Raw genomic sequence first — 19562 nt, forward strand, 5'->3', positions numbered from 1 at the left:
GATAGAGTTGTGCCCTTCCTGATGGCTTGTCGTACAGAACTTGTAAGTCGCTTTGGATAAAAGCGTCAGCTAAATGACTAAATGTAAATGTAAAAATGTAAATGTGAACGCAGCAGCCCTAGAGAATGAATACATGTCTCCATTCTTTCTTTCTCTACTTCTGGTGGTGGGGGCTACCCAGTCGTTTCTGTTGGGATCACGGACTCAGCCAATATCTCTGATGTTGTGTAAAGACCTATGGCAATGTTGGATAATCAAGTCGCTTCACATAGTTTTGGGGGGGAAAGGGTTGAAATGAAAAACCTCTCGACACGTCGATATATTCATTTTATTAACCAAAACAAATGACTTCAAAATACAACTTTCAAGTATAAAGTATTTTTCAATATGAACAACGTGTTCAGGTACACAGAGATGATTATGATGATGATGATGATGATGATGATGATGTCAGCCTTGCTTCCTCGCAGGGCAACTCACTACATGGCCTTTTCATCCTGTGGAGGAAGATAAAAACTATTTTGAGTATCTTAACAGAGAAACTTCTAGAGGATAAGACATTTACTGGCAGTGGCCTGAACGGCCCAGATTCTCAGTCGACCTTTTGACCCGTTGACCCTAAACTGAGCTGTTGAGGAGTAGTTAATGTTTTACTTTAGTTGTTTAGAGTTGTGCCACCACGAGGCCAGATTAACTCCACAGGCCTCCTTGCTATCGTATGGCAAACATATTTGTCAAGTTTGGTGGAAATTGGACAGTGTGTTCACAAGAAACACATTTACCTTGCACATCATTTAGCAATTATTTCCCAAATTCCTTCAGAAATGTTATCTGGCAGGTCATATGGTTTGGCCTAAATGACACATTTGAAGATATTCACCCAGACAACACACAGCAGGTCTGGTCAACTCTGTGCATGAGGTCACATCATGGGTATCCTCAAGGTTATTGGGACAGTCCGTTCACAAGAATCTCTTCCTGTTTACCATGCTTTTCCTAAATTTGATTGGACCAGGTGCTCATATGGTTTTGGCCTATCAATGATCTATGACACATTTAAAGATGGTAGTCCCCAGATTCCACACAGCAAGCTGATATCTGAAGAACGGAATATGTCATTTCAGAGTAAAAAAAAAAAGAGAAAATATTGAAATTTTATGACGATAATATATATCTTTTTCTCTCTTGACTCTACATTAGCCTTTAATCTTCTTTTTTTTGTATCCACTTTTTTCTCCTTATTTTCTATTTTTCTCCCATCCCAATTTCGTGTATCCAATTCTCCCCTCCCCTGTCTTGAACGTTGCTCGACTATGCCCCCCACTGGTCGGTTGTAGTGAGGATAGAAGCCTTGCATCACGTGTCCCCTCCGGCACACGAGGAGGCAGCCTGTCACATCTTTTCACCTGCCAGCGCGGACTCTCAGTGGCGAGGAGTAACGCATGGGAGGCTCACACTACCCCCGCCACTTCCTGTCTCTGCTGTGCAGGCGTCTCCCAACCGACCTGTAGTCAAGTCAAGTCAAGTCAAGAGTTTTAATTGTCACGGCATACAGGTATACAATGAAATGCGGGTGGTCTTGCCCGCAACGATGTGCAATACAGTGGTACATATAATAGAATCAAAAGAAGGAAACAACATTGTGCAGTAACAGGTAGCAGGTAACATGGAGTGACATCTCGGTATCTGTACATAGTTATTTACAGAGCATATGGGACATGCTAGTTAGCTTTGGTAGTGCAATACACTGTTCCTGTTATTCTAATTTAAAGTGTCCTTTCCTTTGGCCATAAGTGTGCGTGTGTGCGACATGAGTGTGTGCCCGCTCATGTTAAAGTGTTAAGTGGCTGCTCGTGTGTGAGCGTGCACAGTGTGCGTGTCGTGTGTGTGTTCATGTGTGCTTGTGTGTGGACAGTTCAATGTTCTGAGCACTCAATGTTCATTGTTCATGGCTCTGATGGCCTGGGGGAAGAAGCTGAGCCTAAGCCGCTCTGTCCTAGTAGCTGGGGTTCGCAGGCGTCTGCCTGACCTCAGCAGCTGAAACAGGCTGTTATTGGGGTGGTGAGGGTCTTTCATTATCCTGCAGGCTCTGGATTTGCACCTCTTGTTGTATAGAACCTGCAGGGGGGGTAGTGCAATACCCGTGGTACGCTCGGCTGAGCGCACCACTCTCTGTAGGGCCTTCTTGTCCTGTGCCGTGCTGTTTCCGGTCAGGATGCTCTCTACAGCTCCTGAGTAGAAGGACTGGAGTATCTTCCCCGATACTCTGAACTTCCTTAACTGTCTCAGGTGGTAGAGGCGCTGTTTCGCCTTCTTTACTACTGTGTCTATGTGTGTTGACCATGTCAGGTCCTCTGAGATGTGGACCCCCAGGTACTTGAAGCTGCTCACCCTGTCCACGGTAGCCCCGTTAATCATCAGTGGTGTGTGCGTCTCCTGCTGTCCTCTCCTATAATCCACGATCAGCTCCTTGGTTTTACCAATGTTCAGGAGCAGGCTGTTGTCCTGGCACCAGCGTTCCAGTACCTCAACCTCCTCCCGGTAGGCCTTCTCGTCGTTGTCCGAGATCAGCCCCACCACCACCGTGTCATCTGCGAACTTCACTATGGAGTTGGAGCTGAACTTGGCCACACAGTCGTGTGTGTAGAGTGAGTACAGCAGGGGGCTCAGAACACAGCCCTGGGGGGACCTGATGCTCAGGGTGATGGTGTTGGAGGTCTGACCCCCCACCCTGACCGCCTGGGGTCTTTCACTCAGAAAGTCCAGTACCCAGGCGCTCAGGGCGGAGCTCAGACCTAGCTCGATCAGCTTGTCCACCAGTCTGGTGGGGACTATGGTGTTGAACGCTGAGCTGTAGTCAATGAACAACAGTCTCACATAGCCCCCCTTCTAACGGTCAAGGTGCGAGAGGGTGCTGTGCAGTACCTGGGAGACCGCGTCGTCGGTGGACCTGTTTGCTGTTCGCTGTCCACAACATCCAATCCCCACCCATCGACTTCCACCCGCTGACTCTGCCAAATGAGCCAGTACGACGGCCGGCCCAAGCCGAAGGCAATGCTGAGACTGGGATTCGATACCAGAGTCTCTTGCATTGGTGACGAGCGCAATCTCCGCTACGCCACCCAGCCGCCCGTATTAGCCTTTTATCTTAATAACTCTCTATATCAGTCTTTCAGAGGCTGGGTAGAGATGCACTGATCTCACTTCTTCAGTCCCGATACCTGGGCTTTGAGTCATATTGGGGTCATTGGACAGAGATTATTGAGATATACCGTAATTCCTCTAATAGTGGATCTAATTCAATTACAAGCCGGGTCTCTATTAATGGCCGGGTGCGCTCTTGAGCTAAGCAATTATAAGCCGACCTCCTAATACAAGCCGGGTTACTAATATACTGAGCTGCATACTGAGCTGCTAAGGTAAAGTTACTTGATTTCACTTTGAAAATGTTGAAATGACCAGTGACCACCTGTAATTGCACCGTTTACTATTTCATACAGTACTTGGTTTCAATAAATGAACCCAGTACATTTTACTGGGTTCAAACTGACACAAAATGTTGATTTATTCATTATGATCGGTTTGAAGATTAGAAATATAGGCCTCTCTCTTATACATGCCTCCTCCTAATAAAAGCCTGGTACCCCGCTACAGTTGAAACAAATACAAGCCCGGGTCACTATTAGAGGAATTACGGTAATACATTATTAATACTCCATTAGAGTTAACGTGTAAAAAATTCAGCAAATCAAGTAACTTTGCTTTGATTTCTGGCACGTTAGATGTTAGTGTTCCGTGTCAACATGTTAGATGTTTTTCTTGGCATCGGATTTCAGTATCTGGAAAATTCTCCAAATACCGATATTCTATTTTAGCCTGATATCGGACCGATATGCAATACCAGTAACGGTGCATCCCTAGTACCTATACATTATCTGAATTACCTTAATGGTGCTGGCCAGCTCATGCAGGGTTCCTTCATAGTGGAATTACCTTAATGGTGTTGGCCAGCTCATGCAGGGTTTGTTCATAGTGGAATTACCTTAATGGTGTTGGCCAGCTCATGCAGGGTTTGTTCATAGTGGAATTACCTTAATGGTGTTGGCCAGCTCATGCAGGGGTTGTTCATTCATAGTGGAATTACCTTAATGGTGTTGGCCAGCTCATGCAGGGTTTGTTCATAGTGGAATTACCTTAATGGTGTTGGCCAGCTCATGCAGGGTTTGTTCATAGTGGAATGACCTTAATGGTGTTGGCCAGCTCATGCAGGGGTTGTTCATAGTGGAATTGCCTTAATGGTGTTGGCCAGCTCATGCAGGGTTTGTTCATAGTGGAATTACCTTAATGGTGTTGGCCAGCTCATGCAGGGTTTGTTCATAGCGGACCTCCATGGTCTTCAGGTTCCCAGACTTGACCAGCTGCTTCTGGACACCAGGGCTGCCTGCGTCCTTCACCATCTGGAGGAACTTCTTCTCCTGGGAAAGTACAACCCAAAGGTTGGCTTAGTGTAGGCAAGAGAAAAGATACCAGTCTCCTCTCTGCGTATGTACTAGCCTAGCTTAGCACAAATTAATGGAAGTGGCTAGTGGTCCGTATCCACTTCAATTCATTCATTTTGTGCTAAGCTAGGCTAGTTTGCAGCGGGATATCTTTCTACTGAACGCACACAGAGAGGAGACTGGTATCTATCTGCTTGTCCGACTCTGGAGAAGACGGTCAGTGTATTTCCCATAATGTTGGACAGACACGCATGCACCTATCACATGGAGACAGGACAGACACGCATGCACCAATCACATGGACAGGACAGACAAACACCTATCACATGGAGACAGGACAGACACGCATGCACCAATCACATGGACAGGACAGACAAACACCTATCACATGGAGACAGGACAGACACGCATGCACCTATCACATGGAGACAGGACAGACACGCACGCATGCACCTATCACATGGAGACAGGACAGACACGCATGCACCTATCACATGGAGACAGGACAGACACGCATGCACCTATCACATGGAGACAGGACAGACACGCATGCACCTATCACATGGAGACAGGACAGACACGCACGCATGCACCAATCACATGGAGACAGGACAGACACGCACGCATGCACCAATCACATGGAGACAGGACAGACACGCATGCACCTATCACATGGAGACAGGACAGACACGCACGCATGCACCTATCACATGGAGACAGGACAGACACGCATGCACCTATCACATGGAGACAGGACAGACACGCATGCACCAATCACATGGAGACAGGACAGACACGCACGCATGCACCAATCACATGGAGACAGGACAGACAAACACCTATCATTGAGGGAATGTCTCACCTGTATTCCTAACAGGAATGTAAAGGCCAGGCCAGATTTCCCTGCCCTCGCAGTCCTGCCCACTCTTTACCAGAGACATGAGGACATTGTCTTCAGATCACAGCATCAAAGAGCTTCATATACGGTACACAACATAACTTATTGTCAATATTCTACAAACATACATTTAGCTCTAGGTGTGGAATGAAATGCTAATTAAATATTAATAAATCATAAAAGTTTCAGTCATATGATACTCAATGCTAGAAAAAAACATTTTCGGCATACAGTGTTCCACACATTCAATCAGTCCAGGATCAACCAAATGATAAACAAGTCAAACATTGTGTAATCCCACTTGGAAAGCATTAAAAAGGTCAAAGGTTCAAGATTATGTACAAACCTAAGCAGGTGATGGACTACAAATTCCATCAGCATGGCCGCGTTGTCCTGTGCCCCGAAAAGCTAATACATATATATTTTTTCAATGGAATTATGATGGATGGTTTGTGAGAATGGAGAAAAAGTTAATGTTTCCACTAAGGCTGTCAAAGGTAACGCGGTATTAACGCGTTATCGCCCGATTCTATTAACGCCACTATTTTTTTTAACTCGCGATTAACTTTTAACTTTACTAGACTTCACTCAGGTGTATTATTGATGCTCTCATTGATACTAGGTTTGTTTCTGAAGTGTGTGTGTGTGAGATATAGAGAGAAAGAGAGGGGGTGAGAGTTCCTAACGTTTTCTTTCCCCTATTATTTCATGCACACTTTATTCATTGTTTTAAATTATTATTTTCTTTTAAGTTATTTTGTGCATCACTCTGTTTTGAATTTGATGCAAATTTGCAATGCATGAGGGTCATCCTTTTGTGTTAAATGGCTGCATGAAGCAAGCATTTGTTGACTCTCATGTTGATAAGAGTATTAAAACATGGAACTTGAAAAATATCAGTTTAAGGTAGATACATTTTTTTAATGTGATTAATTTGCGATTAATCGCGAGTTAACTATGGACAATCATGCGATTAATCGCGATTAAATATTTTAATCGATTGACAGCACTAGTTTCCACATGACTGACCCTCTATTTAGTATGTTTAAATAAATGAATGAATGAATAAAGATGGTATTAAAGAAACGTGTGCTTCCAGGGGTGGGGGGATGGGGATTCAGGGGGGTGATCTTGGGGAGTGGGGGTGGGGGGATTCAGGGGGGTGGTTGATTGGGAGAGCTCTATTTATTGTATTTGAATTTATTTAATTATTGTATCTGTACCTTAAAGATGTGAGTTACATTTATTAAAAAATCTTATGTTTGTTTTGTAATCTGTAATCTTTTTTAGTACTATTATTATTATTATCTCAAAAATGGAAAATGTTAATAAAAATATCACAAGTAAACGATGTGTGGAGTGAACTCACCTGTGGATGTAGGTCCTGATGAACTGCGGAGTGATGTGTGGAGTAGGGCTGCACAATTAACCCGAAAAAATCGCGATCTCGATTCATAGACCTATGCAATCTAATTTCTAAATTATGACGATTTCTTAAATAATTGTTTTACATTACATTTTTTTTAGTGCTGTCAGGCGATTAAAAAAAATTATCTAATTAATTACAGGATTTGTAATTAATTAATCTAATTAATCGCATAACCATTTTATGCCTGATATTCTATATTCTATAATCATATTTCAAATAGCATGTGTCCGGATGGCACAATTCAGTACTGTATCTACAAAACCTTCTGTTTAATCATCTTCCATCTATTAATTTGCTTAGATTTTTCAGGTCTGGTCAATTTGAGCATGGTGTTATTCACAGTCAAAGATAAAAACATTTTTATTGATATTCTCATTTGGTTCATTACAATTTACTCAAGCCTAGTAACAGACACAGTATTTCTGACACTGGGAATACATTCCCTGAGATCCAAAGATGTCCCTAGAATCAGATACAGTACCAAGAACATGCAAATGGACCATATAAAAAAAAGTCTGTAAATGTGTATTCAACGTTCTTATGGAATGAATGAGATAAAAAAAAAATATATATTTTTTTTGTAATTAATTTTGAGTTAATTTTCATAACGCGATAATTTGCTGTGTAATTAATTAATCTAATTAACGAGATAAACAGACAGCCCTAATTTTTTTATATATTTTTTTTACTTTTTAAATGGCGAAAAATAAGAATTGTGCGAGATAATCATGATCTCAATTCTTAAGAGAAAAATCGTGATTCACATTTGAGCAAGAATTATGCAGCCCTACTGTGGAGTGAACTCACCTGTGGATGTAGGTCCTGATGGTGCAGCAGCCCTGCTGTGGAGTGAACTCACCTGTGGATGTAGGTCCTGATGGTGCAGCAGCCCTGCTGTGGAGTGAACTCACCTGTGGATGTAGGTCCTGATGGTGCAGCAGCCCTGCTGTGGAGTGAACTCACCTGTGGATGTAGGTCCTGATGGTGCAGCAGCCCTGCTGTGGAGTGAACTCACCTGTGGATGTAGGTCCTGATGGTGCAGCAGCCCTGCTGTGGAGTGAACTCACCTGTGGATGTAGGTCCTGATGAACTGTGGAGTGAGCTCACCTGTGGATGTAGGTCCTGATGTACTGTGGAGTGAGCTCACCTGTGGATGTAGGTCCTGATGAACTGCGGAGTGAGCTCACCTGTGGATGTAGGTCCTGATGAACTGCGGAGTGAGCTCACCTGTGGATGTAGGTCCTGATGAACTGTGGAGTGAGCTCACCTGTGGATGTAGGTCCTGATGAACTGTGGAGTGAGCTCACCTGTGGATGTAGGTCCTGATGAACTGTGGAGTGAGCTCACCTGTGGATGTAGGTCCTGATGAACTGTGGAGTGAGCTCACCTGTGGATGTAGGTCCTGATGAACTGCGGAGTGAGCTCACCTGTGGATGTAGGTCCTGATGAACTGTGGAGTGAGCTCACCTGTGGATGTAGGTCCTGATGAACTGTGGAGTGAGCTCACCTGTGGATGTAGGTCCTGATGAACTGTGGAGTGAGCTCACCTGTGGATGTAGGTCCTGATGAACTGTGGAGTGAGCTCACCTGTGGATGTAGGTCCTGATGAACTGTGGAGTGAGCTCACCTGTGGATGTAGGTCCTGATGAACTGTGGAGTGAGCTCACCTGTGGATGTAGGTCCTGATGAACTGTGGAGTGAGCTCACCTGTGGATGTAGGTCCTGATGAACTGTGGAGTGAGCTCACCTGTGGATGTAGGTCCTGATGTACTGCGGAGCGTCGTAGTTCACTACACACTTCACCCCGTTGATGTCGATGCCTCTGGCAGCAGCGTCTGTGCTGATCAACCTTTAAAAAGACACTTCATTAAGACCCATTTCAGGTGAGACTACTTCCTTCTGTGTCCAGACTGAGTCCAAAGGAGGTGTGTGTGTGTGTGTGTGTGTGTGTGTGGGTGTGTGTGTGTGTGTGTGTGTGTGTGTGTGTGTGTGTGTGTGTGTGTGTGTGTGTGTGTGTGTGTGTGTGTGCTCAAAATATAATGTTCTACTGAACTACAGAGACAAAGGTTCGCCTGGACATAGTGTTGTATTTCTGCCAATTATTTTTTTTTAATCCACTTTTTCTCCCATTTTTCTATTTTTCTCCCATCCCCAATTTTCGTATCATCCAATTCAACCCTCCCCTGTCTCGAACACTGTTTCTTGCCTCCCACAAGCCGGCTGCAATGTACTCCGGTACTTGAGGTGACAGCAGTCGCATCTTTTCACCTGCGCAGCTCGATCTTTCAGCGTCAGGGGTCTGCGCTTTGGAGGGGCGCCGCCCCCATCGCTTCCTGATTCTACTGCGCAGGCGCACCAACCGACCTGTAGGAGTCACTGTCCACAACGCCCGATCCCCACCCATCAGTTTCCCACCCCCTAATACTGCCAATGTGTATTAGTGCGGACGACCAGCTAAACTGAAAGCAATGTGGAGCGCTGGGCTCGAACAGGCGAACCCAGCGTCTCCAGTATTCGTGGTGAGCGCCTTGCCCACTGCACCACGTAGCTGCCCTATTTCTGCCAATTCTGAGCAAATTATTTGAGTCAGTATCAAGTGTCATACCTTTTATGATTCAGGGGAACCTACTGGTGCAGTGTAAAGTCACCATCACACAGTATTTGAAAAAACCACAGTTTACCAGGGAGTTATTGTTTCTTCAACATGAATGAATGAAAACGTTTATTTAAAATGGACACCACAGCCACAGTGGACAGACCAGATGCGCTGTTTTGCGTGTTTATAGCACACAAGTGCTAGTTTTCGACACTATAGTCCATTGAGGCTTTTCTAAAAAAAGATATAATAAAATCAACAGTAAAATACAGAATTAAAATCACAACAAATCAGAACAAATAGTTATCAGAGCAAGAGTGCATGATCAAAAGAACAAAACCAGTCCGCGTCGTCTACATGTGTGAGCACTGCTGCGTTCCATTGAGGTGTCGTGAACCTCCATGTGACGTTTGGTGCAAATACACCTTTTCCGTTACAGCCATTCATTTGGATATTATTGTTCTGGGCATTTTTTTTAGCAGACAATGTGAAAATATATAAATGTTGGTGTTTCCTTGCCTTCATATTTGCCTTCAGCAGAATTAGGAAGCCCCCCACCCCACCCCACCCACCCAACACACACACACACACACACGCTACTCACAACTGGATCTTTCCCCGTTCAAAGTCCTTCAGGGTCTTCTTTCTTTCGCTGGGAGAGAGTCGTGAGGAGAACTCTGCAGTCTGCACTCCTCCATAGAGATGCACCAGCAGGTAGAGTCTACACACAACACACACATCACACACACAACAGAGACAGAGACATCACACAACACAACAGAGACAAAGTCATCACACACGACAACACAACACCAATGACGACGTATATCGGTACGCACACACATTGTGGCGTCAGGGAGACAGTGGAGTGCAGTAGTTTCATGATCCAGCCATACAGGAGGAGCATTAAAAGATCGAGAAGAGTATCTAACTAAATAAATGGACTTCTGTCGAATGGCGACGACTTACTTCCAGATCCGCACACGTAATAATCAAAGAGAGGGTCCGAAGAAGACATTAGCGGGTGGTCTTGTCGTAATATCAAGTGTGTGACGACTAATAATAATAACAACGTACATTTATGCGTATAAAGGTTTTAATTCAATGGATTGCCTGTCTGGAGTTACCTGTGCTGCGCTGCCTGTCTGGAGTTACCTGTGCTGCGCTGCCTGTCTGGAGTTACCTGTGCGCTGCCTGTCTGGAGTTACCTGTGCTGCGCTGCCTGTCTGGAGTTACCTGTGCTGCGCTGCCTGTCTGGAGTTACCTGTGCGCTGCCTGTCTGGAGTTACCTGTGCTGCGCTGCCTGTCTGGAGTTACCTGTGCGCTGCCTGTCTGGAGTTACCTGTGCTGCGCTGCCTGTCTGGAGTTACCTGTGCGCTGCCTGTCTGGAGTTACCTGTGCGCTGCCTGCCTGTCTGGAGTTACCTGTGCGCTGCCTGTCTGGAGTTACCTGTGCTGCGCTGCCTGTCTGGAGTTACCTGTGCGCTGCCTGTGTCTGGAGTTACCTGTGCGCTGCCTGTCTGGAGTTACCTGTGTGCTGCCTGTGTCTGGAGTTACCTGTGCGCTGCCTGTCTGGAGTTACCTGTGCGCTGCCTGTGTCTGGAGTTACCTGTGCTGCGCTGCCTGTCTGGAGTTACCTGTGCGCTGCCTGTGTCTGGAGTTACCTGTGCGCTGCCTGTGTCTGGAGTTACCTGTGCGCTGCCTGTCTGGAGTTACCTGTGCGCTGCCTGTCTGGAGTTACCTGTGTGCTGCCTGTGTCTGGAGTTACCTGTGCGCTGCCTGTCTGGAGTTACCTGTGCGCTGCCTGTCTGGAGTTACCTGTGTGCTGCCTGTCTGGAGTTACCTGTGCGCTGCCTCCTGTCTGGAGTTACCTGTGCGCTGCCTGTCTGGAGTTACCTGTGCGCTGCCTGTCTGCCTGGAGTTACCTGTGCGCTGCCTGTGTCTGGAGTTACCTGTGTGCTGCCTGTGTCTGGAGTTACCTGTGCGCTGCCTGTCTGGAGTTACCTGTGCGCTGCCTGCCTGTCTGGAGTTACCTGTGCGCTGCCTGTCTGGAGTTACCTGTGCGCTGCCTGTCTGGAGTTACCTGTGCGCTGCCTGTCTGCCTGGAGTTACCTGTGCGCTGCCTGTCTGGAGTTACCTGTGCGCTGCCTGTGTCTGGAGTTACCTGTGCGCTGCCTGTCTGCCTGGAGTTACCTGTGCGCTGCCTGTCTGGAGTTACCTGTGCGCTGCCTGTGTCTGGAGTTACCTGTGCGCTGCCTGTGTCTGGAGTTAACTGTGCGTTGCCTGTCTGGAGTTACCTGTGTGCTGCCTGTGTCTGGAGTTACCTGTGCGCTGCCTGCCTGTGTCTGGAGTTACCTGTGCGCTGCCTGCCTGTCTGGAGTTACCTGTGCGCTGCCTGTCTGCCTGGAGTTACCTGTGCGCTGCCTGTCTGGAGTTACCTGTGCGCTGCCTGTGTCTGGAGTTACCTGTGCGCTGCCTGTGTCTGGAGTTACCTGTGCGCTGCCTGTGTCTGGAGTTACCTGTGCGCTGCCTGTCTGGAGTTACCTGTGCGCTGCCTGTCTGTCTGGAGTTACCTGTGCGCTGCCTGCCTGTCTGGAGTTACCTGTGCGCTGCCTGTCTGGAGTTACCTGTGCGCTGCCTGTCTGGAGTTACCTGTGCGCTGCCTGTGTCTGGAGTTACCTGTGTGCTGCCTGTGTCTGGAGTTACCTGTGCGCTGCCTGTGTCTGGAGTTACCTGTGCGCTGCCTGTGTCTGGAGTTACCTGTGCGCTGCCTCCTGTCTGGAGTTACCTGTGCGCTGCCTGTCTGGAGTTACCTGTGCGCTGCCTGTCTGTCTGGAGTTACCTGTGCGCTGCCTGTCTGGAGTTACCTGTGCGCTGCCTGTCTGGAGTTACCTGTGCGCTGCCTGTCTGGAGTTACCTGTGCGCTGCCTGTGTCTGGAGTTACCTGTGCGCTGCCTGTCTGGAGTTACCTGTGCGCTGCCTGTCTGGAGTTACCTGTGCGCTGCCTGTCTGGAGTTACCGGTGCGCTGCCTGTCTGGAGTTACCTGTGCGCTGCCTGTCTGGAGTTACCGGTGCGCTGCCTGTCTGGAGTTACCTGTGCGCTGCCTGCCTGTCTGGAGTTACCTGTGCGCTGCCTGCCTGTCTGGAGTTACCTGTGCGCTGCCTGTCTGGAGTTACCTGTGCGCTGCCTGTCTGTCTGGAGTTACCTGTGCGCTGCCTGTGTCTGGAGTTACCTGTGCGCTGCCTCCTGTCTGGAGTTACCTGTGCGCTGCCTGTGTCTGGAGTTACCTGTGCGCTGCCTGTGTCTGGAGTTACCTGTGCGCTGCCTGTGTCTGGAGTTACCTGTGCGCTGCCTGTCTGCCTGGAGTTACCTGTGCGCTGCCTGTGTCTGGAGTTACCTGTGCGCTGCCTGTGTCTGGAGTTACCTGTGCGCTGCCTCCTGTCTGGAGTTACCTGTGCGCTGCCTGTCTGGAGTTACCTGTGCGCTGCCTGTCTGGAGTTACCTGTGCGCTGCCTGTCTGGAGTTACCTGTGCGCTGCCTGTCTGGAGTTACCTGTGCTGCGCTGCCTGTCTGGAGTTACCTGTGCGCTGCCTGTCTGGAGTTACCTGTGCGCTGCCTGCCTGTCTGGAGTTACCTGTGCGCTGCCTGTCTGGAGTTACCTGTGCGCTGCCTGTCTGGAGTTACCTGTGCGCTGCCTGTCTGGAGTTACCTGTGCGCTGCCTGTGTCTGGAGTTACCTGTGCGCTGCCTGTCTGGAGTTACCTGTGCGCTGCCTGCCTGTCTGGAGTTACCTGTGCGCTGCCTGTCTGGAGTTACCTGTGCGCTGCCTGTGTCTGGAGTTACCTGTGCGCTGCCTCCTGTCTGGAGTTACCTGTGCGCTGCCTGCCTGTCTGGAGTTACCTGTGCGCTGCCTGCCTGTCTGGAGTTACCTGTGCGCTGCCTGCCTGTCTGGAGTTACCTGTGCGCTGCCTGTCTGGAGTTGGTGAAACACAAGATGGGGCTGAACTTCATGCGGAGGACAAAGTGGAGGATGTGGAGGGGCTTGTTGCTCTGGGTGGAGGGAACGTAGAACTCCTGCAGGAGAGAAACATACGAGAACAGTGACGTCTCCACACAGTGCTGCCGTGTGCTGCTATATTCATGGTTTACTAAAGAAACTATAACACTAAGAAGTGCTGTAAGTGGTATTTATTGTGTAAAATAGCTCAGCCATCACTGATATATTAGAGTGTCTGGTCAGTAACATGGGTCTCCCAGTCCCTCCGCTCTGCAGTAAACAGCCATCACTGATACAGAGTGTCTGGTCAGTAACATGGATCTCCCAGTCCCTCCACTCTGCAGTAAACAGTCATCACTGATATAGAGTGTCTGATCAGTAACATGGGTCTCCCAGTCCCTCCACTCTGCAGTAAACATCCATCACTGATCATAGAGTGTTTGGTCAGTAACATGGGTCTCCCAGTCCCTCCGCTCTGCAGTAAACAGCCATCACTGATACAGAGTGTCTGGTCAGTAACATGGGTCTCCCAGTCACTCCACTCTGCAGTAAACAGCCATCACTGATATAGAGTGTCTGGTCAGTAACATGGGTCTCCCAGTCCCTCCACTCTGCAGTAAACAGCCATCACTGATATAGAGTGTCTGGTCAGTAACATGGGTCTCTCAGTCCCTCCACTCTGCAGTAAACAGCCATCACTGATACAGAGTGTCTGGTCAGTAACATGGGTCTCCCAGTCCCTCCACTCTGCAGTAAACAGTCATCACTGATACAGAGTGTCTGGTCAGTAACATGGGTCTCTCAGTCCCTCCACTCTGCAGTAAACAGCCATCACTGATACAGAGTGTCTGGTCAGTAACATGGGTCTCCCAGTCCCTCCACTCTGCAGTAAAGAGTCATCACTGATATAGAGTGTCTGGTCAGTAACATGGGTCTCCCAGTCCCTCCGCTCTGCAGTAAACAGCCATCACTGATATAGAGTGTCTGGTCAGTAACATGGGTCTCCCAGTCCCTCCGCTCTGCAGTAGGGGTGTAAAGGTACACGTATCCGTACCGAACCGTTTCAGTGTGTACCGTACCGAACGGCTGTGTACCGAACAAATACAACGGTATGTTAACCACTAACGACCGCCCACCGGGGGTTGTTTTTTTCACAATCTAATATAATAATAATTATTATTATCATTTTTTACAAGTCGATTATTAATTTCAATATAGAATATTCATTGACAGCCCTACAAGTACAATTAGTTACGGCACACTACATCACCCCTGAGTGGAACATGGAGAGCCAAACGTTCCCCCACTGTGCCGGAAACCCACTGTACCGAACCTTGACTTCAAAACCGAGGTACGCACCGAGACGTGGTTTTTGTGTACCGTTACACCCTTACTCTGCAGTAAACACAACATGCATTTCCTGGGATCCCTTCCCACTGTATCCAATCAGGAGAGAGATACTAGAGAACCCTAGATATATACGTATATATTTTTTCTTTTTTTGTATTTTCTTTTTTTTATAATTTTTTTTAAAAACATAACATAAAATTAGACACACAAGCATCAACAGTAAACATCCAATGTAAATCACCATTTGAATCAATATAAATGTAGTTTACGAGATATATACCTAATACTTGCTATCTAACACAATACATACATATGCTCTCGCTCGCTCTCCCCCCCCCCCCCCCCGGACCCCCACTTGGATAATCCATCCATTTTCATTCGTTTCTAACCAGGCACTACACTTCATATGCTAGCTTTTATTCTCTCCACCACTTCTAACCAGATTGCAATGTTGGTTTCACTGACACCTAAAATTCTTGCTGTGGATATTTCTAGATAAATCACATCGAGATAGGTAAGAACCCATACCTTCCGGCACATTTTATCCGGTTTTACCCTAACCCTAGATATTTTTACTTATTCCAAGAAGTCTTGCAGAGTCAAATGTGCTTATTGCACTGGTAGATAATTTGACTCTCCGTTCCAGCCCCGCACCCCTCCCTCCCTCCTCACCGTCAGGCCCTGGGGGAAGTTGAACAGCCCCTGCGTCTGGCCGCCGCTCCCCGGGGCGGAGCAGGCGTGGACGGAGCTGAAGAGCCGCGGCCGGTGGAGGCCCAGCTGCTGCAGCTTCTCGGGGTCCTGGGTGAGCGTGGCGGAGAACAGCAGCTTCTGGAGGGGCGGCTGAGGGGGAGCCAGGCTGAGGGGGGAGAGAGGAGGAGGGGGAGGGGGACACAGCGTCACGGGGGAGCCAGGCTGAGGAGGGAGAGAGGAGGAGGAGGAGGGAGAGAAGAGGAGGAGGAGGACACAGCGTCACGGGGGAGCCAGGCTGAGGAGGAAGAGGAGGAGGAGGAGGGAGAGAGGAGGAGGAGGAGGGAGGGAGGAGGAGGAGGGAGAGAAGAGGAGGAGGACACAGCGTCACAGACGAGCGGCTGAGGAGGGAGAGAAGAAGAGGAGGGAGAGAAGAGGAGGAGGGAGAGAAGAGGAGGAGGAGGACACAGCGTCACAGACGAGCGGCTGAGGGAGAAGAAGAGGAGGGAGAGAAGAGGAGGAGGGAGAGAAGAGGAGGAGGAGGACACAGCGTCACAGACGAGCGGCTGAGGGAGAAGAAGAGGAGGGAGAGAAGAGGAGGGAGAGAAGAGGAGGAGGACACAGCGTCACAGACGAGCGGCTGAGGAGGGAGAGAAGAAGAGGAGGGAGAGAAGAAGAGGAGGGAGAGAAGAGGAGGAGGGAGAGAAGAAGAGGAGGGAGAGAAGAGGAGGAGGGAGAGAAGAGGAGGAGGAGGAGGAGGAGGACACAGCGTCACAGATGAGCGGCTGAGGAGGGAGAGAGGAGGAGGAGGAGGGAGAGAAGAGGAGGAGGACACAGCGTCACAGACGAGCGGCTGAGGAGGGAGAGAAGAGGAGGGAGAGAAGAGGAGGAGGGAGAGAAGAGGAGGAGGGAGAGAAGAGGAGGAGGGAGAGAAGAGGAGGACACAGCGTCACAGATGAGCGGCTGAGGAGGGAGAGAGGAGGAGGGAGAGAAGAGGAGGGAGAGAGGAGGAGGAGGAGGGAGAGAAGAAGAGGAGGAGGAGGGAGAGAAGAGGAGGAGGAGGGAGAGAAGAGGAGCGGCTGGAGCAGATCAGATTTCCAGAGACGTCTCCTTTGTGAAACATGGTGCTCAGTCAGAAGTAAGGCTGAGACCACTTATCGATTTATCGATAACTGTGTGAAATTTTTTTTTTTGCATGTGTAATTATTTTAGTTTTTTTGTTTCATACCCCCCGTGTGAGAGACAAACGAATGTGCAATAAAGAAAAGACATTTGCTGTAATTTCCTGCAACTTAATATCATTAAGTACAGTGTATATATGGTTGTGCAATAGTTTAACGTTGAACATGTAAACACACACACACACAGACACACAGTGGAACAGAGGGCCGAGCATCACATGTTTTAACCCTTTCACTGCCGCACTACCAAACGGTTAACCCTTTCAATGCAACAATACAGCAGGTTAACCATTTCACTGACACACAACAACAGCAGGTTAACCCTTTCACTGCCACACTACAGAAGGTTAACCCCTTTACTATCACACTACCGACGGTAAGCTGGCGCTAAGCCCTAAACTAAAAGAAACACAAAAACACATGGTGGCGCTGGCGGCGTGCGTTGTCATGGTGACGCTGTGCCCCTACTATACCATTGTTAGGGAAAGCCCTGCCGCCGTTTCTGTCGTTGTCAGGTGTGTGGGTTGGATTTCAGTGGGTACAGGGGGGGGGGGGCTGCTACTGCTGGTCACACCTCAGGCCTGAGGCCCTTGTTACACACAGTGTTTTTGTGCTCGTTTTTATACGTTTTTGAATACGTTTGCTGTCCCTATTACACAGAAATGCGTTTTTTGGCGGATACGTTGTGGCCCTACTGAAAACGCTAAATTGTGTTTTCCGTTTTGGAGTAGCGCCAAAACTCGCCGACAACAGTCGTGTAATCTGCACGGAGCCGTTGTTGCGAAAACGCCCATGCGCAGTAGATACCATCTGCGTGCCCTTCCGGTGACAACAGTGTGTGTGTTTGGGACATAGCTCCGCCTCCGTCCGTGTCCCAAATAGCTGCAGCTACCATGTGTTGTCAAGTTATTGTTATAAGGACCCCAGTCCAAGCTACAACAGTCTGCATTCCCTTAACAATTGTTTGTATTGAGCCGTATTGTATTGTACCCATATGCAATATGTTAAATAAAGTTTACATCCATTCATTCTGCTAGCATTACCGATTGCATGAGCACTGCCACTGGCTAACGTGAGCTAGCGTTAGCTATCAGACCCTGTTAGCTCAAAGCTCCTCTTTCAATCTTAACAAGCATTAAACAAAATGGCCCAGTCATCTATTCACCTTTGTTTAATACACACAGCGTTGTCTCTAATGTTATCTAGCTACTGATAGCTCCCGATATCATCAGTTTGGTGCTGGCTAACTAGCGTGAGCTAACGTTAGCTTCTAGCCACAATGCTATACTGTTATAATGGCATATTCCATTCATGTTAGCATGCAGCTAACAATGTAGCTAACAACGTCACCGATCTTTTTTGAGACTAAACTATCCGCTCTTGGTGATCACTTGTGTTGATGTTAGTTTTGTTTCATCAACAAATGAGAGGCAGAACACACAGTGAATGTATCCGTTTTGTTTATTGCACTTTTATTACACTTTGCTGAAAAAGAAGTGCTGCATTGGGTAAATAGGCAAAGATGGCGGCGCCCGCCTTGTTGACATTTTCTTTGCAGGAAGTGTATTGGCACATTCAAGTTCTGATTGGTTGAAAATTGTCTTCATGTTCGCCACCTACTGCCACCTACTGCTTTGGCAGTGTACTACATCACTGTGCTCAGGTGACAAAAACGAAAGTGTGACTCGCCTCCCGCTACGTTGCGGCGAAACTCATCTGAAAATTTAACGAAAATGAAACGAAAGTCTAACCGCAGTCTGAGACTCTGGAGACATTCACACTATGACCCGTTCACTACCACACTACAGAAGGTTAACCCTTTGTCGTGTGGCAGTGAAAGGGTTAACCTTCTGTGTTGTCGCAGTGAAAGGGTTAACCATTTTGTAATAAGTTACTGAACTCCAACCCACACGTCAGATTAAAACAACAAAAAAGAAACAAAATGAATTCATTACAATAATTATCGCCCCCCCCCCCCTCCCTGTAACGCCTTTGTTTTGGTCCGACGTGCTGGTGCTCTAGTGCAACATCTAGTGGCTGAATGTTATCTATTGCACCTTTTAAGGGAACTTGAAAATTATTTTGAATGTGATGATCTATTCATGTTGTAAATCACATTGAAATCAGATCACATTACTGGAGGCCGGTGTGTTTTTCTCTCTCTCTCTCTATTGAAGTGACTGAGTGCTGGGCTGACAGAGTGTCTGTGTGTCTGTGTGTCTGTGTGTGTGTGTGTGTGTGTGTGTGTGTGTGTGTGTGTGTGTGTGTGTGTGTGTGTGTGTGTGTGTGTGTGTGTCTTGCCTGGCTGCAGTGATGTGTGTGGGCTCGGTCCTCTTGAAGATGGAGGGGACGCTGACATCATCACTCCCAGAGCAGTACACCGCCTTGGTCACCTGACTGAGCCACGACTGGTGCATGCTGTCAATCATCCGGTCGGCTTCATCGATGATCTATAATGGATTAAATTAATTAAAGATTAAAGACAGACATGGAGATTCACTGTGATGACGGCTGTAGTGATCTGTGATGTGAGGCAACAAGCCATCTTTCACACACAATAATTTTTCTTTGTTCTTTTTTATAATTTACGGTACACAAATGTTGGCATTCACAGCTTTGTTTGTGTCAACATTTTAATTAGGGGAGACTGAAAACACGTGTATTACGACTAAAAGAAAAATTATGTGGGTGAAAATAACAGCCTAAATGAGGACTACAGCTGGGATAATGTAATTTTCACATTAACAAGAGGTTTATATATACCGGTACTTAGTACATTTGGTGGTGAAATACAAATTTTTGTATCGCCAGTCCCCTTACTAGTTTTAGTGAGTTTTAGTTTAGTTTATTTATTTAGCACAATATTAAAAGAAAACAGTGCTAGGAGGGAACGATGCCCAAAGGGCTTGTGTATAGTATAGTAACA

General features: G+C 47.6%; 1 protein-coding gene across 1 annotated transcript in view; it reads right to left on the minus strand.

The window, feature by feature from the left end:
• Positions 1-331: 331 nt before the first annotated feature.
• Positions 332-19562, minus strand: part of ddx51 (DEAD (Asp-Glu-Ala-Asp) box polypeptide 51) — a 54172-nt gene continuing 34941 nt past the window's right edge. Inside the window, exons 10-17 of the mRNA XM_084315266.1 lie at positions 18938-19086; positions 15441-15624; positions 13380-13495; positions 10027-10143; positions 8574-8675; positions 5362-5425; positions 4341-4475; positions 332-497 (exon numbers count right to left, since the gene is read on the minus strand). Coding sequence (XP_084171392.1) covers positions 480-497; positions 4341-4475; positions 5362-5425; positions 8574-8675; positions 10027-10143; positions 13380-13495; positions 15441-15624; positions 18938-19086 — 885 coding nt within the window. The 3' untranslated portion in view covers positions 332-479. The remainder of the gene's footprint in view (positions 498-4340; positions 4476-5361; positions 5426-8573; positions 8676-10026; positions 10144-13379; positions 13496-15440; positions 15625-18937; positions 19087-19562) is intronic.

This window comes from Notolepis coatsorum (genome assembly GCF_963971535.1).
Source record: "Notolepis coatsorum genome assembly, chromosome: 5".
NCBI classification, from domain to species: Eukaryota; Metazoa; Chordata; class Actinopteri; order Aulopiformes; family Paralepididae; genus Notolepis; species Notolepis coatsorum.